The sequence below is a fragment of the Sus scrofa genome, chromosome 12 (assembly GCF_054392235.1).
Source record: "Sus scrofa isolate SSC_HxYL_T2T_F1_AM1 chromosome 12, Sscrofa_HxYL_maternal_Yorkshire_Landrace_v2.0, whole genome shotgun sequence".
In the NCBI taxonomy this organism is placed as follows: Eukaryota; Metazoa; Chordata; class Mammalia; order Artiodactyla; family Suidae; genus Sus; species Sus scrofa.
This window is the reverse complement of record NC_139394.1, coordinates 41,647,308-41,663,738: the sequence shown is the minus strand read 5'-3', so window position 1 is coordinate 41,663,738 and position 16,431 is coordinate 41,647,308. Positions and strand designations below refer to the sequence as shown.

The following is a 16,431-nucleotide window of genomic DNA, read 5'->3' as shown; positions in this document are numbered from 1 at the left end:
TACATAGTTTCTCCCTTGCTGGAACTTTGAATTAAATCTATTATATTTTCATATATATACTGTGGAATACATGAATCATGGGACCTTGATCATTCATTTGGCCAAGCTGCACATCTGCGACTCATAGACCTCTTTCTTGACTCCTCACCATGTGTCTGTATTTCATATACACCCCTCTATGATAATGCAGTATATAGCATCACTGAAAAGTTTTTTAAGTTGTTTCTTACATCTCTGAAGTACATCAAATGGCTTTCTTTTGGAAATTCCTAAATTTCCAAATTATATCTTATAGTCTTAATGCATAATAGCTCTTCAAAGCAGATTGATCTGTCTACCAAATTCCTATTATATTAACTTCAATTTCAAATGTATTTTATTATGAATGTAGCAATAATTGTGACATTAATTTAGTACTGGTTTTGTGTGTGTGTGTGCGCATGTTTCTTTTAGGACAGTAGCATGTTGGTACATAATTATAGATAACACAAGCTAACAGTTTTATCTTTTAGACTTTTAAATTTCTCACTGTCTATGGGTTTCAGTTATCATATCTGTTAATTGAAATCAGGCATATATTTTTTAAGGACTTTGGGGTTATAAAACTCTTAAATTATATGATATGCTGTTTTCCTGGGAAAAAACTTAGGAGTTAAGGCAATCTTCCCAAACTGCACTTCCTTATCTTCCCAAGATAATTCTTTATCTAAAAAGTTTACATTTTGGTTGTTGTGATGTTGTAGCATGGTAAGAAATATCATTCAATTATGACAGACAACCATGTTTTTATTACCTTTATGCCTAAATGTCCTATTAGTGTTTTGTGTTAATATTGTTCACCAGTAGTTAACTTTGTGAAAAGGGAATGTTTAAACCAAAAGTAATCAACACAAGCTTATTTTAAAATTACATGGAAATTCAAAGGATCTAAAATAGTCAAATCAATCTTGGACAAGATGAGTAAATTAAAAAAAAATGAAACTCACTAAATTTATGACTTAACGTGAAAAATCTACGGTAATGTTGAAATTATAGTTTGGGGTAAGTATAGTCATAGGTGGATGGAATAGAATCCAGAAATTGATCAAACTCTTATGGTCATTTAATTTTCAACTAAGTATCAGTGATTCTTTAAGGGATAATATAGTTTTCTCAACAGATGGTGATAAAACACCTGGGATATCCAATTGGGAAAAAATAAACTTTTCCTTAACACTGTACACAAAAATTGAACTCTCAATTGATCATAGACTTAATTTAAAATATAAAACTCAGAGTTCCCCTTGTGGCACAGCGGAAATGAATCCGACTAGGAACCATGAGGTTGCGGGTTTGATCCCTGGCCTGCTCATTGGGTTAAGGATCCGGCGTTGCCGTGAGCTGTGGTGTAGGTCACAGACACGGCTTGGATCCTGCATTGCTGTGGCTCTGGTGAAGGCTGGCAGCTTCGATCCCTAGCCTGGGAACCTCCATCTGCCGCTAGTGTGGCCCTAAAAAGGACAAAAGACCAAAAAAAAAAAAAAAAAAAAAAAAAAAGAAAGCAATATATACATATATCTAACTATAAACCTTCAAAAAGGAAACATAGAGTTTTACGTCATTGTGACCCAAGAAGGATAGAGGAAGATTTCTTAGCCAGGGACACCAAAAACCCAAACGTTAGGTTGCTATTCATTAAACCTCTTGGGAAAGATAAGGTGAAGGAAATGAAGTGGGCTGACTTTCTTACCTTGCCACGAGCCCTGCTAATGATTGTTCTTATCAAAGGGGTGATGACGGATGTGCCCCTGTGATGGTTTGGCCCAATAACTGATGAGCCAACCTGACATAATTCCCCTTCTAACGGGCAACCCCACCCCCACCCCCCACTTCCATCCCAGTGAAGCCTGCCGCATGTCCTGTCAGCTGTCCACTGCACATGGTGGGGTGTCGCTCCAGGACCTTGATTCAGAGATGTGAACTTCCTCATCCATTAAACCATTGATGTCTTCTCTGAAAAAACAAACAAACAAACAAACAAAAAACGAATGCCGTAAACTTGGAGAAAATATCTGACATATAGGTGTGTGTGTGTTTATTTACGTTTTATAATATAAATATACTTTTAATGTATGTAAAATAAATAGACAAAACAATGTAAATTGGGCAAAAGATTTGAACAGTTATGTCACAAAAGAAAATATGCACAGAGCTGTTTAGCACACCAACCAAGGAGGATGTTGTGTTTAAACTATAAGAAACCATGGAGTACTCCCTGAAGAGATTAAATTTAAAAAGATTGACCGTACCAAATGCTGCAAGATTATAGAGCTCATGGGAAAAGAAAATGATACAAACGTTTTAGAAAAATCTCTCAGAGTTCCTGTCGTGGTGCGGCAGAAACGAATCCAACTAGGAACCATGAGGTTGTGGGTTCGATCCCTGGCCTCACTCAGTGGGTTAAGGATCTGGTGTTGCTGTGAGCTGTGGTGTAGGTCGCAGACGTGGCTTGCAACTGGCGTTGCTTCGGCTGTGGCGTAGACCGGCAGCTGTAGCTCTGATTAGACCCCCAGCCTGGGAACCTCCATATGCCGCGAGTGTGGCCCTAAAAAGCAAACAAACAAACAAACAAAAAAACCAACAAAAAATTTTTTTTCTCAGTTTCTTATAAAGTTGAATTTATGTGTGCCTCAGCACTTCCACTGCTAAATATTCACATAAGAGAAATGAAAACATATGTCCACATAGAGACAATTGAATCTTTATAAGAGTTTGATTCACGGTAGCCAAAAACTAGAGACAACTTCTGAATGGATGTATAATGGTCCTATGTTCACATAATGGAGAACCACTCAATAATATAAATAAATGCATGGACTACTGTCACCCGAATGAATAGGTTTAGCAAAATATTATGTGATTTCATTACATGAAATGCTAAAGTAGGCAGTACTAATTCACAATGACAGAAAGCCAATGAGTTGCCTGGGGCCGGGCGATGGACTGCAGGTGGATACAAAGGAATTTTTTCACATGTTCTCTATTTTGATTATGGTAGTAGCTGCATAGGTATATATACTTGTCATAGTCATCAAACTGTACACTTGAAATAGTATTTATTTTTCATACATCTCACATTCATAAAGTATAATAAGGTTTAAAAATTTTTCTGGCATCTGACAAGAAATATATTCAGCAATGTGGAAAAATAAGAATACAGGAGTTCCTGTTGTGGCACAGCAGACCCGAATCCAACTAGGAACCCTTAGGTTGCTGGTTTGATCCCTGGCCTCACTCAGTGGGTTAAGGATCCGGTGTTGGCATGAGCTGTGGTGTAGGTTGCAGATGTGGCTCAGATCTGGCATCGCTGTGGCTCTGGCGAAGGCTGGCAGCTGCAGCTCTGATTAGACCCCTAACCTGGGAACTTTCATATGCCGCGGTTGCTGCCCTAAAAAGTCAGACCAAAAAAAAAAAAAAAAAGAAAAAAGAAAATAAGAATACACATAGACATCTACCACTTTTCCTATACATGTCTGTTGGGTGAATCAACTGTTGAAAGTAATGAATACCCACTGGATATGGCCAAAAGCGTCTTTAGAACCCTTAGAATTTCATGATGCAAAGTCAAAGGAAGAAAAATATTTAAATAAAGATCTTAGGACATTTATAAATAACAAACTTACAACACAATTTGTAAGTTTCTATCTGTAGGGTATTGATGGGAACAGATTAAATTCACAAGAATTGATACTAAAACATACAATTCCTGTAAAGATTTCTATTTGACCCAGCATATCAGTGTTTATGTTATGAGTGTGAATAGCTGGTAATTTGTCTTCCAGTTCATATGTGTGCATGTGATAAAGAACCATGCAATTAGGTAGGTGTTATAAATAGGATATGGCAAAAAGGCATTCCTGCTCATGTTTCCAAGATTTTATAGCATATGCCCAGTGGAGGTTTGCTACTCTTTAATTTCGCCTTTTGGGCTAACCAGCTGACGCCCAGTTGAAAAGACTTATGTTCTTATGAGGCCACAAAAGCCTTAATGTTCAGTCTCCAGCTACCTCAGATTTTGGAGAACGCCATGTACCATCAGCAGCTTTAGTCCCCACCCTCTATTGCTAACGCTCATCTATCAAACTTAAGGCTGAGAGTGGAAGAGAGGAAGCTTCCAGATAAACATACAGCAGCGCCTAAACAGCTAATCACTCTAGGCTTCCGCTTCCAGGCCCTATAATTAGAAGTCCTTCTTTTCCTTGTATTCCCAGATGACGCAAATGCTTTTTGTGGCTTGGCACCTCATTTGGGGCGTGGGTTTAGTTTATGGCCAGGCTAGAGTCTGGTTTAGTCTTCTGATGCTGCATAAATAGTTCTCAAGCCACAGTCTACTCTGAACAAGTTTTTCCTTTTATGTATATCTGCTTTTTAGCTTGTTTTCTAGAAAAAAAAATCTTGTCATTTCTCCCAGCAGAATGTGTGCAAAAGAGGAAATACATAGTAATATAGTAGCTACTTCTTTCTTCTCTACTCTGTAAAAATTAAAATGCATTCTTTTAAAGTTTTGACAAAAAAATGGGCTCATTGTTGGATTATGGAAGCCACATTTACATGGAGAATTAGAAAACTTTTGGAGTTTCCGTCATGGAATTAGAACAAGAAAACTTTCGGAGTTTCCGTCATGGCACAGCGGAAACCAATACAACTAGGAACCACGAGGCTGTGGGTTCGATCCCTGGACTCGCTCAGTGGGTTAAGGATCTGGCATTGTCATGAGCTGTGGTGTAGGTCGCATATGCAGCTCCTATCTGGTGTTGTGTGGCTGTGGTGTTGGCCGGTGGCTACAGCTCTGATTGAACCCTAGCCCGGGAACCTCCAAATGTCGCAGGTGTGGCCCTAAAAGGACAAAAGACAAAAGGCAAAAAAAAAAAAAAAAAAAAAAAGCAAGAAGAGAAAAAGAAAACTTTTGAGACTAAATACACAGGGATGATAAGGATAAATTTTCATTGGGCCAGTTCTCTAAAAATTTGAGTTTATTTTTGCATATTAGAAGCCAAACTTATAGTAATGTTAGTTTGAAAAGCTAGGAGCATGTTGAAAAGTTTTCATCTGTGATTATCATTCATATGCAAAACAGTAAGAGTCTGGATTTGGCTATTAGGGACTTTTATTTGAATGCTCATTCTGAATGAAATATTAATATGATTATCAAAGAACCCAAGTTTATCTTCAGTTGGTGAGTAATGTATTTGTGCTATAAATGTAAGCTCATTGTATTTCCTGTCAGAATGATGTTTCTATTGATTATATGCAGAAAATAATTTTGTGGGAATGTGGAATCAGAACATGGTAGTGGAGGAGCTTTCCACCGTAGCACAGTCGGTTAAGAATCTGACTGCAGTGGCTTGGGTCTCTGTGGAGGGGTGGCTTTGATCCCTGCCCCTGTGCAGTGGGTTAAAGGATCTGGTGTTTCCAAAGCTGCAGCTCAGATTCAATCCCTGGCCTGGGAACTTCCATATGTCATGGATGTGGCCATAAAATTAAAAAGAAAAAATAAAAAAGAACATAGTAATGGAATTGTGATCATTCAAACTTAGCTAAGCAAAAAAAGTAAGAGGAGTCAAGAAATACTGTCCACAAAAGACAACTTGTCCAACCTTAGAAATTTATTGTTTGAATAACAATAGCAATATGGAAAGGGTATAAAGTATGTCAGTGACCATAGCTAGGGGAAAAGTAGTAGGCAATGTTATAGAAACTGTTAGAGATTTGAAGTGGAACTCAGTAAATGACACGTTTCCTTATCTAAATCTGCATTCTCTTGGAAATAGCTAAGACACTGGCATATAATTAATATGTTAAGGCAATGATTAGAGCTGTACCTTATATTAGCCAATAAATAGAAAACTCAAATATGCTTCCTCTTCCTATATAAATGCCTACTTTATTTTTCCACAGGTGCTTAATATTCCTAGGTAAACTTTTCTTTCAACAAAGTGTTTTAACAAATAAAAAATATGATTCTGCTTCTGTTTCCCACAGAAAACAAATAGTTTTAAAATTATATTCAAAACCATGAAATTAGGGGTTCCTTCCTGCTGTGGGGCAGTGGATTAATGATCAGCTTGTCTCTGTGGAGGCACTTCTTGGATCCCCAGCCTGGATCAATGAGTTAAGGATCTGGTGTTGCTGAAAGCTGGGGCATAAATCGCACCTCCAGCTTGGATTTTATCCCTGGCCTGGAAACTTCCATATACCACAGGTGTGGCCAAAAAAGAAAAAAAAAAAGTGAAATTATCAATAAAAAAATGGGGGGGGGATAGCAAGAGTATATAAACAAGCAAAAATAAAAAACAAGGATACAATCAAAAAATATAACAAAACAGTAGGTGTAAATTCAACCCTATCCATAAATTACACTAAATGTAAATGAATTAATTACAAACATCAGTTAAAAGTCTGAGATTGGAATTAAAAGCCCCCATAACTGGACCTCAATTATTGTGCCAAACAAAGTCACTTTATAATATAATCCTATTGCTTGTTAAAGTGAAAGAGTAGAAAAGTATATACTGTGCATATACAAAGCTGCAGTGATGATAAAAAATATCAGAAAAAGTTGACTTCAGAACAAGGGCAATATCAGAGTTCAATTGGAACATTATGATAAAAGAGATGAACTCATAACAATTAGGGGGGCTTATATATCTGGAAATATATATCCACAATTTTGCTTGGAGATGTTAACAAGAAAGCAGGCAGTCGATCAGTAAGGATGTTGAAGATCCAAATAACACTATCAATTAACTTGAATAAACTGACACTGATAGAATATGCCAGGTGTTCAAATATACATGGAATGGTTACCAAGATATATCTTTCTGAGACATAAAGCCAACTTTAACAAGTTTCTTGTCATAATGGAGTTAAAAATGAAATCAATATATGAATGATACCTGGAAACTACCCAAACAGCATATCTTTAAATATCTCATGAGTAGAAGTTCCCATGGTGGCTCATTGGAAACAAATCTGACTAGGAACCATGAAGTTGTGGGTTTGATCCCTGGCCACTCTAAGTGGGTTAAGGATCCAGCATTGCTGTGAGCTGTGGTGTAGGTCAGAGATGTGGCTTGGATCCTGTGTTGCTGTGGCTGTGGGCAGGCAGGCAGCTGTAGCTCCTATTAGACCTCTAGTCTGGGAACCTCTATATGCCGCTGGTGCAGCCCTAAGAAGCAAATACATACATACATACATAATCTCATGAATAAAAGTGGAAGTCTCTAGAAAACATATGTGGAATTTATTTAAAGCAAGCCTAAGGAAGATTAATACCAAAATAATGCTTCCTCTGTGGGGTGGGGGGAGGAATTTGACAAGTAATCTCAGCTTCCACCTTTTTTTGGTCTTTTTTTTTTTTTTTTTTTTTTTTTTTTTTTTTTTTTTTTTAGGGCCGCACCTGCAGCATATGGAAGTTCCCAGGCTAGGGGGTCTAATTGGAGCTGAAGCCCCTGGCCTATGCCACAGCCACAGCAGCACCAGAGCTGAGCTGCCTCCTCGACCTATGCCCTAGCTCGTGGCAACGCCACATCCTTAACCCACTGAGCAAGACCAGGGATCGAACCCACAAGCTCATGATTCCTATTCGGATTCGTTACCCACTTCGCCATGACAGGAACTCCGCCTCCACCTTCAGAAACCTGAGAAATGAAGGAGAAAATAAAACTAAAGTCAGGAGAATGAAGGAAATGGTAGCAGACGGTTGTAATAGCAAAAGATGGAAAATGAGAGAAATCATTGAAATAGAAAAGAGAAAACTGATGATACCAAAATGGTTTTCTTGAGAAGATCTAGCCAGATTGGCCAAGAAAAAGGGAAAGGACACAAATTTTTGGTATCCTGAAAGAAAAAATAGACATTACTAAAGACCCTGCAGATATTAATAAGGACTGTTTTTCTTGAGTTAGAGCAAGCAATTCCCCCAAGAAGAAAAATTATGTTTTACGTTTTAAATGAACAAAATTTCAATTAAAGAGAAATTTAAAATATTTAAAAATCTTCACACACATACACACACACACACACACACACAGGACCCATATAGCTTTACTGGCAAATTGTACTGAATATTTAAGTATTTCATCTAGAAAATAAGAATATAAGAAACATTCCACAACAAGATCAGCTTTACCCTGATTCCAAACAGACAACACATTATTAGAAAAGAAAACTACAAACCAATATCCATTGGGAACACAGTCGTGAAAATCATCAACAAAATATTAGCAAATTCAATCTAGAAGCATATAATAAAGGATTTTGACCAAGTGGAGTTTATTCCAGGAATGCAAGTCTTGATCAATGTTCGATAATCATTCATTATTAAAATTCAATGTGTTAATTGTTATTTTGTTTTATTTTATTTTATTTTTTGTCTTTTTAGGGTCCCACCTGCATATGGAGGTTCCCAGGCTAGGGGTCTGATCGGAGCTGTAGCCACTGGCCTACACCAGAGCTACAGCAACTCGGGATCCGAGCCTCGTCTTTGACCTACAGCACAGCTCACAGCAATGCCGGATTCTTAACCCACTGAGCGAGGCCAGGGATCCAACCCAAAACCTCGTGGTTCCTGGTTGGATTCGTTAACCACTGAGCCACGACGGGAACTCCTCAATGTATTAATTGACTAAAGAAGAAAAACCACACACTCATCTTATAGGTGCAGGAAAGCACTCAACAAAATTCAACATCTGTTCATTATAGAAACTCTCTACAAATTAGAAGTAGAAAGAAACGTCAACTTGATTGAGGGCAAGTACAGAATATTTACAGCTAGCATTGTACTTAAAGGTTGAAGACTTTTTCCTAAAAATTGAAACAAGGCATGAATATTGCCTCACACCACTCCTGTTTACCTTAGCAAATGGAATAAGTCAAGGGAAAGAAAAGGCACATAGTTCAGAAAGGAAGAAAGTATATCTATTCTCACATACTACATGGTTGTAAAGAAAATCCCACATAATCTATATAAAAACCTGAAATGGTGGAATATATGGTCAATATAAAAGAAATGTCAGGAGTTCCCTTCATGGCTCAGCGGAATCTGACTAGCATTCATGAGGATGCAGGTTTGATCCCTGGCTTTGCTCGGTGGGTTAAGGATCCGGTGTTGCTGCGTCTGTGGTGTAGGCCAGTGGCTAGAGCTCTGATTCAACCCCTAGCCTCGGAACTTCCATATGTTGCAGGGGGCAGCCCTAAAAAGCAAAAAAAAAAAGAAAAGAAATGTCAATCATATCTCTGTATACTAAGAAGGAAAAATTGATAATGGAAATAAATAGTATCATTTGTAGTAGTTCAAGGAAAATAAACTCTGTGTGCTGAGCAAGAAGAAAAAAGGCAAAGAAGACAAATAGCAAGAAATATCAGGTGTTCATAAATCAGAAGGCTCAATATTGTTGAGATGTCCATTATCCCCATTATTGGTAGATATCAAAAAGCTGAATCTGCATTTGGAAAGAAAAAGGAATTGGAATAGTCACAACATCTCGAAAAAGTTCAGAAAATGAGGACTCCCTTTACTTGATTTCAAAGTTTCCCATAAAGTTACAGTAAATTAAGAAAGTGTGATGTTAGTAACAGTGTAGACAGAAATCAGTAGACTAGACTAGTACTTTTAGAAACAGACCTACGTAATCATGACCAGTTGATCACTGGAAAGTAGATGCTGGATATAGAAAAAAAAGATAAAGAATTCAAAGGATAAAGAATAGTCTCTTCAAGAAATCCTGCTGGAACAATTGGACATCATTTGCAAAAAAAGTTAATTTGTCTGATACATCATGCTTTATACAAAAATTAACGCAAAATGGATGATAGACCTCAATGTAAGATATAAAATTGTGAAATTTGACAAGAAAACAGAAAATTGTTGTGACTATGACTCTTAGCCATGACATCTCATCAAAAAATTTTGTTCTGTGAAAGCTAATGTAGGCAATTTCAATAAATATTACGCTAGGGTAGAGACAAATTTTAAACTGGTGCATTAAATAGAGTATTACTAATTGGAGTCGTAGATAAACTGGAACTTATATTTCAGGTTTGGAGATATGGAAAAAGTGGAAGTGAGTTTTATTCGATGAAGAAAAGCCTTGGAGTTCTCATTGTGACTTAGCAGGTTAAGAACCTGACTAGTATCCATGAGGGTGCAGATTTGATCCCTGGCCTCTCTCAGTGGGTTAAGTAAGGATCAGGTGTTGCTGCAAAGCTGTGGCTTAGGTTGCAGATGCAGCTTGGATCCTGAGTGGCTGAGGCTTAGGCTGGCACCTGCAGCTCCGATTTGACCCCTAGCCTGGGAACCTGCATCAATATACCTCAGGAGCGGCCCTAACAAGATCAAAAGAAGAAGAAGCAAGAGTTCTTCCAGAGTTCCCGTCGTGGCGCACTGGAAACAGATCCAACTAGGAACCATGAGGTTGCGGGTTGATCCCTGGCCTCGATCAGTGGTTTAGGGATCCAGTGTGGCTGTGGCTGTGGTGTAGGCCAGCAGCTGCAGCCTCGGTTCAACCCCTAGCCTGGGAACCAAGGTTTGCTGTTTAAAAATGCTTGTGTTTTTTAAACTAGTTGTTTAGGACCATCATAAAACCTTCATATGTAGTTTGCTCACTATGCTTGTATAATGATATGGTGCTGAGGTTTTGTATTCGCATAGGAAAATAATCCTGTGTTCTTATATGTTTGGTAATTTTTTCCCTTTGGTAATATTTTAAAGCATTGCAAATATATCAATAATGGTTTTTATTTTTACCTTTTTTTTTTTTTTTGGTGTGTCCTTCAGGAATGCTACTAGTCACAACAGATACCCTTGGCCATGACTTTCATGTCTTCCAAATTTTGACTCATCCTTGGTCCTCATCTCAAAGTGCTGTCCATCACCTGTACACGCTTCACAGGGGAGAAACGGAAGCCAAAGTAAGTTGTATATTTTCAGAAAGTGTTTTCTTTGTGTAATACGACATTGAATCCAGCTAGTTATTTGTATCCTATTTGATCTTAATGGTAATATGCATCTAATCCAGCTAATTATTTGTATCATATTGGATCTTAATATTAATGACATCATGCTGTTCTTTAGAGCAGGTCAGATAATTAAGAATTTTTATCCTATCTTGACCTATCCTATCATTGAACAAGTCAATGAATGTTGATAAGACAGAAGTTGTATTTATCCTCCTCCTCCTACCCTAGTACCATTTCTAGCTTCAGAGAAAACCCTTTCATCCTTTTGCTATCCATCTTTCCAACCTTTTTCTAGGCATTTCGATTCTGTATACTTGCATACATACATATGCATGCACATATAAATGTCAATAATACATATTTAATATACCAAAAATTAATTTTGTGATGTATATGAACTATATGGGTAATATTCAGTGGTGTGCTGGAGCCAGCTCACAGTTGCTGGTAAGAATCAGTTGTGTACATTTGTCCCCAACTCTGGATATAGTGACGTTACATTAGTAGAGTGAAGTCATCCGGGGTAGGAGGATGGAATTCAGTAAACACTACAAATCAGAGCTATTTTTTCCTTAGGAAGCCAGTTTTGAACATTTACCAGCGTGTCATTCTGCCCATATGCATGCATATGCACACACACATCCATGTATATAACCTAATGAGCATTTGAATTAGACCACCATAAATGTGTATATTAATATTCTTAATGCTGTTTGATAGACACTGAGACTGTTTTTAATAGCCTTAAATCCCAAATATTCTTTTCTTTCGCAGAGGCTGTGGTTACGTGTTTTCTAGTACACTGCTGTATATAGGTTATTCTGAGAGGTAGACCTATTGACCCAACACCAACCATTTATTGACTAGTCCATTCTTTCCAAGTAGTCTAAAATGCTGTTTTTGTAATGGAATGAAACATTTTATTTATTTTTTTATTTTATTTTATTTTTAAAATGTTTTATTACTCAAATGAATTTATCACATCTGTAGTTGTATAATGATCATAATAACAATCTGATTTCACAGGATTTCCATCCCACAGCCCAGGCACATCCCCCCACCCCCCAAACTGTCTCCTCCGGAGACCATAAGTTTTTCAATGTCTGTGAGTCAGCTTCTGTTCTGCAAAGAAGTTCAGTCTGTCCTTTTTTCAGATTCCTCATGTCAGTGAAAGCATTGGATGTTGGTGTCTCATTGTACGGCTGACTTCACTTAGCATGATAGTTTCTAGGTCCATCCATGTTGCAAAAAATGCTGGTATTTCATTCCTTTTAATGGCTGAGTAATATTCCATTGTGTATATATACCACATCTTCTTGATCCACTCCTCTGTCGATGGACATTTAGGTTGTTTCCATGTCTTGGCTATTGTAAATAGTGCTGCAATGAACATTGGAGTACATGTGTCTTTGCAAGTCATGGTTTTCTCTGGGTAGATGCCAGGAGTGAAACATTTTAAATATATAGAAACCTATGGTTCATAATGATACTTAAAAATGAAACATTGGGCATTACTGTAGGTTTTTTGCTAACTCATTATTCTGAAAAGAGAAAGTTTCCAGCATTTATCTTGCCTTTCTTGTATCAATTTAATAAGATAACCAAGTAGTTAATGAAGGAAATTTTTTTTTGTTTGTTTTTTAGGGCCACTCCTACAGAATATGGAGGTTCCCAGGGTATGGGTTGTGCCTATGCCACAGCTATAGCAACATCAGATCTGAGCTGTGTCTGCAACCTACACCACAGCTCATGGCAATGCCAGATCCTTAACCCCTGAGCGAGGCCAGAGATCGAACCTGCACCCTCATGGATGCTAGTCAGATTCGTTTTCCTCTGCGGGAACTCCCAAAAATGTTTCTTTATTGAAGAATTCCAGTATTAAAAAAGTTAGAACTTAGACTTATTTTGGTGATCATTTTATAATCTATAAGTTATGTTATATACCTGAAACATGTTATGTTCAAGTCAATTATACTTGAATTGAAACGAAAGTAGAATTATGTTGCTGGTTCCTAATGAAACAATGGACCTAGGCAATAAACATTTATCTGTTCGGTTTTAGCTGATGAGTCTGAACGTTACCAGGGTGGAACAGTTGAATATCATGTGCTTCCCAATATGATGTAGGCAACATCACCTAGGTAGTTAAACCTGAATCTAATTCAGCCGCTAGATCTAATTAGCACTTTAAGCAAAATAGAGAGAGAGACAAATACCAGGAGAGTGCTACTAGCCTAATCTAAAATGTGTGAAGTTTTCATTACAAAAACCAGGCTGTGCAGAAGGGCTTCAAAGTAATTTTAAAGCATAATATCTACTTGGAAGGGGTGGACCTTGTTTGAATCCTGTTTCACACAAATCAAGTATAAAAGTATATTTTTCGTGCAAATGGTGAAATTTGAACATTTGGCTTACTGGATATTATTAAGGAATTTAATGCCCTTATACAAATGTGTGGCACTTGCTTTAAAATAATCTAGGGGAGTGTTGGTTAGATAAAAGAACAAATAGGAGTTCCCATCATGGCGTGATTCGTGTGGTTAACGAATCAGACTAGGAACCATGAGGTTGCGAGTTCGATCCCTTCCCTTGCTTAGTGGGTTAAGGCTCTGGCCTTGCCATGAACTATGGTGTAGGTCACAGACACGGCTCGGATCCCGAGTTGCTGCAGCTCTGGCGTAGGTCGGTGGCTACAGCTCTGATTAGACCCCTAGCCTGGGAACCTCCATATGCCGTGGGTGCAGCCCTAGAAAAAGGCAAAAAGACAAAAAAAAAAAAAAAAAAAAAAAAGACAAATAGGGATATGCATATGTTGATTACAAGAGTTTTAAGAGACGTATCAGCTAGATGCGTTGGGTAAACTTTGGAGCCTTATTTAAACAAGGTATAAAAAGAAGTTTTTGAGACAGTTGGAGAAAATTGACCTTGAACCGGGAATTACATGATATTACCAGTTTATTTTGCTGGGTCTGTAATGGTGTTATGGTTTCTTTTTTTTTTTTTTTTTTTTTTTTGGTCTTTTTGCTATTTCTTGGGCGGCTCCCACGGCATATGGAGGTTCCCAGGCTAGGGGTCGAATCGGAGCTGTAGCCACCGGCCTACGCCAGAACCACAGCAACGCGGGATCCGAGCCGTGTCTGCAACCTACACCACAGCTCACGGCAACGCCGGATCCTTAACCCATTGAGCAAGGCCAGGGACCGAACCCGCAACCTCATGGTTCCTAGTCGGATTCGTTAACCACTGCGCCACGACGGGAACTCCTGGTTTGTTTTTAAATCCTAATCTTTTAGGCATATATCCTGAAGACATGCTGGAGTAGTTTTGGGTAAAAGGATATGCTATCTCTAGTTCACTTTGGAATATTCTGGCAAAACAAAATGAACAAATTAAGAGATTAAACATGATATGCAAAGTCTTAATTATCAAAGCTGGGTGTTGTCGATGTTGGCAGTACATTATAGCGTTTTCTATTCTTTTCTTTCTTTCTTTTTTTTTTTTTTTTTTTTTTTTTTTTGTCTTTTTACCATTTCTAGGACCGCTCCCTCGGCATATGGAGGTTCCCAGGCTAGGAGTCTAATTGGAGCTGTAGCCACCGGCCTGCACCACAGCCACAGCAACAGCAATGCAGGATCCGAGCCACATCTGTGACCTACACCACAGCTTATGGCAACGCTGGATCCTTAACCCACTGAGCAAGGCCAGGGATGGAACCCACAACCTCATGGTTCCTAGTCGGATTAGTTAACCGAGCCATGACGGGAACTCCAGCAGTTTCTATTCTTAAGAGTATATTCAGAAATTCCTCTAATAGAAAGTAAAAAATAAAAAGTACCTTTAACATTATGCTGTTTTACTTAGTTTAGTTTATAGCATGATTTATTGTTTATATTCAAAGACTTTCCCAGCTGTTCTTGGGCATTTTCTCATTGAAATGAGTATTAGAGTAACCGTATTGATTTATATAATGATTATTGTGGAGTTTTTAAATTTGGATTGCATTGAAATTACATTTTAATACGGTTAATATTTATATAATTAATTATAGAATTTTTGCATCTAGGAATTATTAACATTTTCAAGTTCGTATTACATTTGTATCTCTCCACTTTGCTGGATACTCTGTTGTAATATTCAATACTTTTTCAGTAAAATTTTCTTGGATTTTGTAGGTAGAACATACTTCCTGACTGTTAACTTTTAAGTGTTTTCAGTTTTATTTTTCTTACTATATTAGCTCAGATCATGTAACATATGATCATATAACATGTAAGATCATGTCATCTTCAAATTGAGACATTTTTATTTCTTCTGCTGCAGTTTGGGTGCCTTTTATTTATTTTTTTCCTTGCCTAAGTGCTCTGGCTAGTAATTCCAGTGCTATGTTTAATAAAAGAGGCAAGAATGGGCACTCTTTTATTGCTCCTAATCCTAGAGCAAAAAACTTTCAGGTTTTCACTGTTGAGTATTATGTTAGGTGTGGGCTTGTCATATATGGCCTTTATTATTGAGGTACATTCTTTCTATACTTACTTTATTGATTTTTTTTTATCATGAATGGATGTTGAATTTTGTCAGATGCTTTTTCCACTTCTGTTTGGAAGATGGTAGGATTTTTATCCTTCATTGTGTTAATGTGTTGGGGATTTTGCTCAGCAACTAGATACAGACTGATTGGAAGCTGAAACGTCAGGCAGCAGTTTTTAAAGTATGCAAACATAGTTCTTTTAAGAGAACACTAGAAGAAGGGCATTTTAGTCTGCTGCCTCTGTGCTATGCCCTAGATGGACAGTGGGTTAAGAGGAGTCATTTAATAGATTCCTGTTTTATTAAGTGGGTTATATTCATTCAATAATTACTGTAATACTCAGACTATCCCAGAATTTGGCCAGTTGGAGCTTGTTAACCTGAGGTGTGTGTTCTTTTGGCATATCTTCATTATTCTTTGACAATGTCTTTTGACAATTAACTTACTTTCTCTTGTTTAGTTGGCATTCATTTATGTTTCTTTTGCTTGAAAGTATTCAATTAGATGAGCATTTTAGATAAAGAATTACTATTACAGCATGCTGCTGGGCATATTTTCTTTCTTTCATTTTTAATTGAAGTATAGTTGTACAATATTATATAATTTACAGGTGTAAAATATAGTGATTCACAATTTTTAAAAGATTCTGTTTATGGTTATACAACATACTGGCTCTATTCTCTATATTGTAAAATGCAGGGCACATTTAATTTCTTAACTCTGGTTTTATAATCCCTGTCTGCCCTCACTGGTTACTTATATGCTCTATCTTGGTTATAGAATTTAGAATTTATCTCAATACTCCTAGAATTTGAGTATTTTAAGCACTTACATCTTTTACAAAAAAATTTACCCCTATTTTGGATACCTCTTTTGCATTAGCCCTGTCATTTAATTTACCTTAA

The 16,431-nt window shown here is 37.4% G+C and overlaps 1 protein-coding gene across 27 annotated transcripts in view; it reads left to right on the top strand.

The window, feature by feature from the left end:
* Nucleotides 1–16,431, top strand: part of BCAS3 (BCAS3 microtubule associated cell migration factor) — a 580,731-nt gene that overhangs the window by 177,119 nt on the left and 387,181 nt on the right. For 26 of the 27 annotated variants that reach the window (XR_014821299.1, XR_014821300.1, XR_014821301.1 and 23 more), the window contains exon 14: nt 10,817–10,950. Coding sequence is in view for 22 of the 27 variants with exons in the window: in XM_084985051.1 (XP_084841177.1) it covers nt 10,817–10,950 (134 nt within the window). In the remaining 5 variants the exon portion in view is untranslated. Of the gene's footprint in view, nt 1–7,397; nt 8,458–9,180; nt 10,951–16,431 lie in introns of those variants that run through there. The other variant, XM_084985053.1, reaches the window with a different exon arrangement.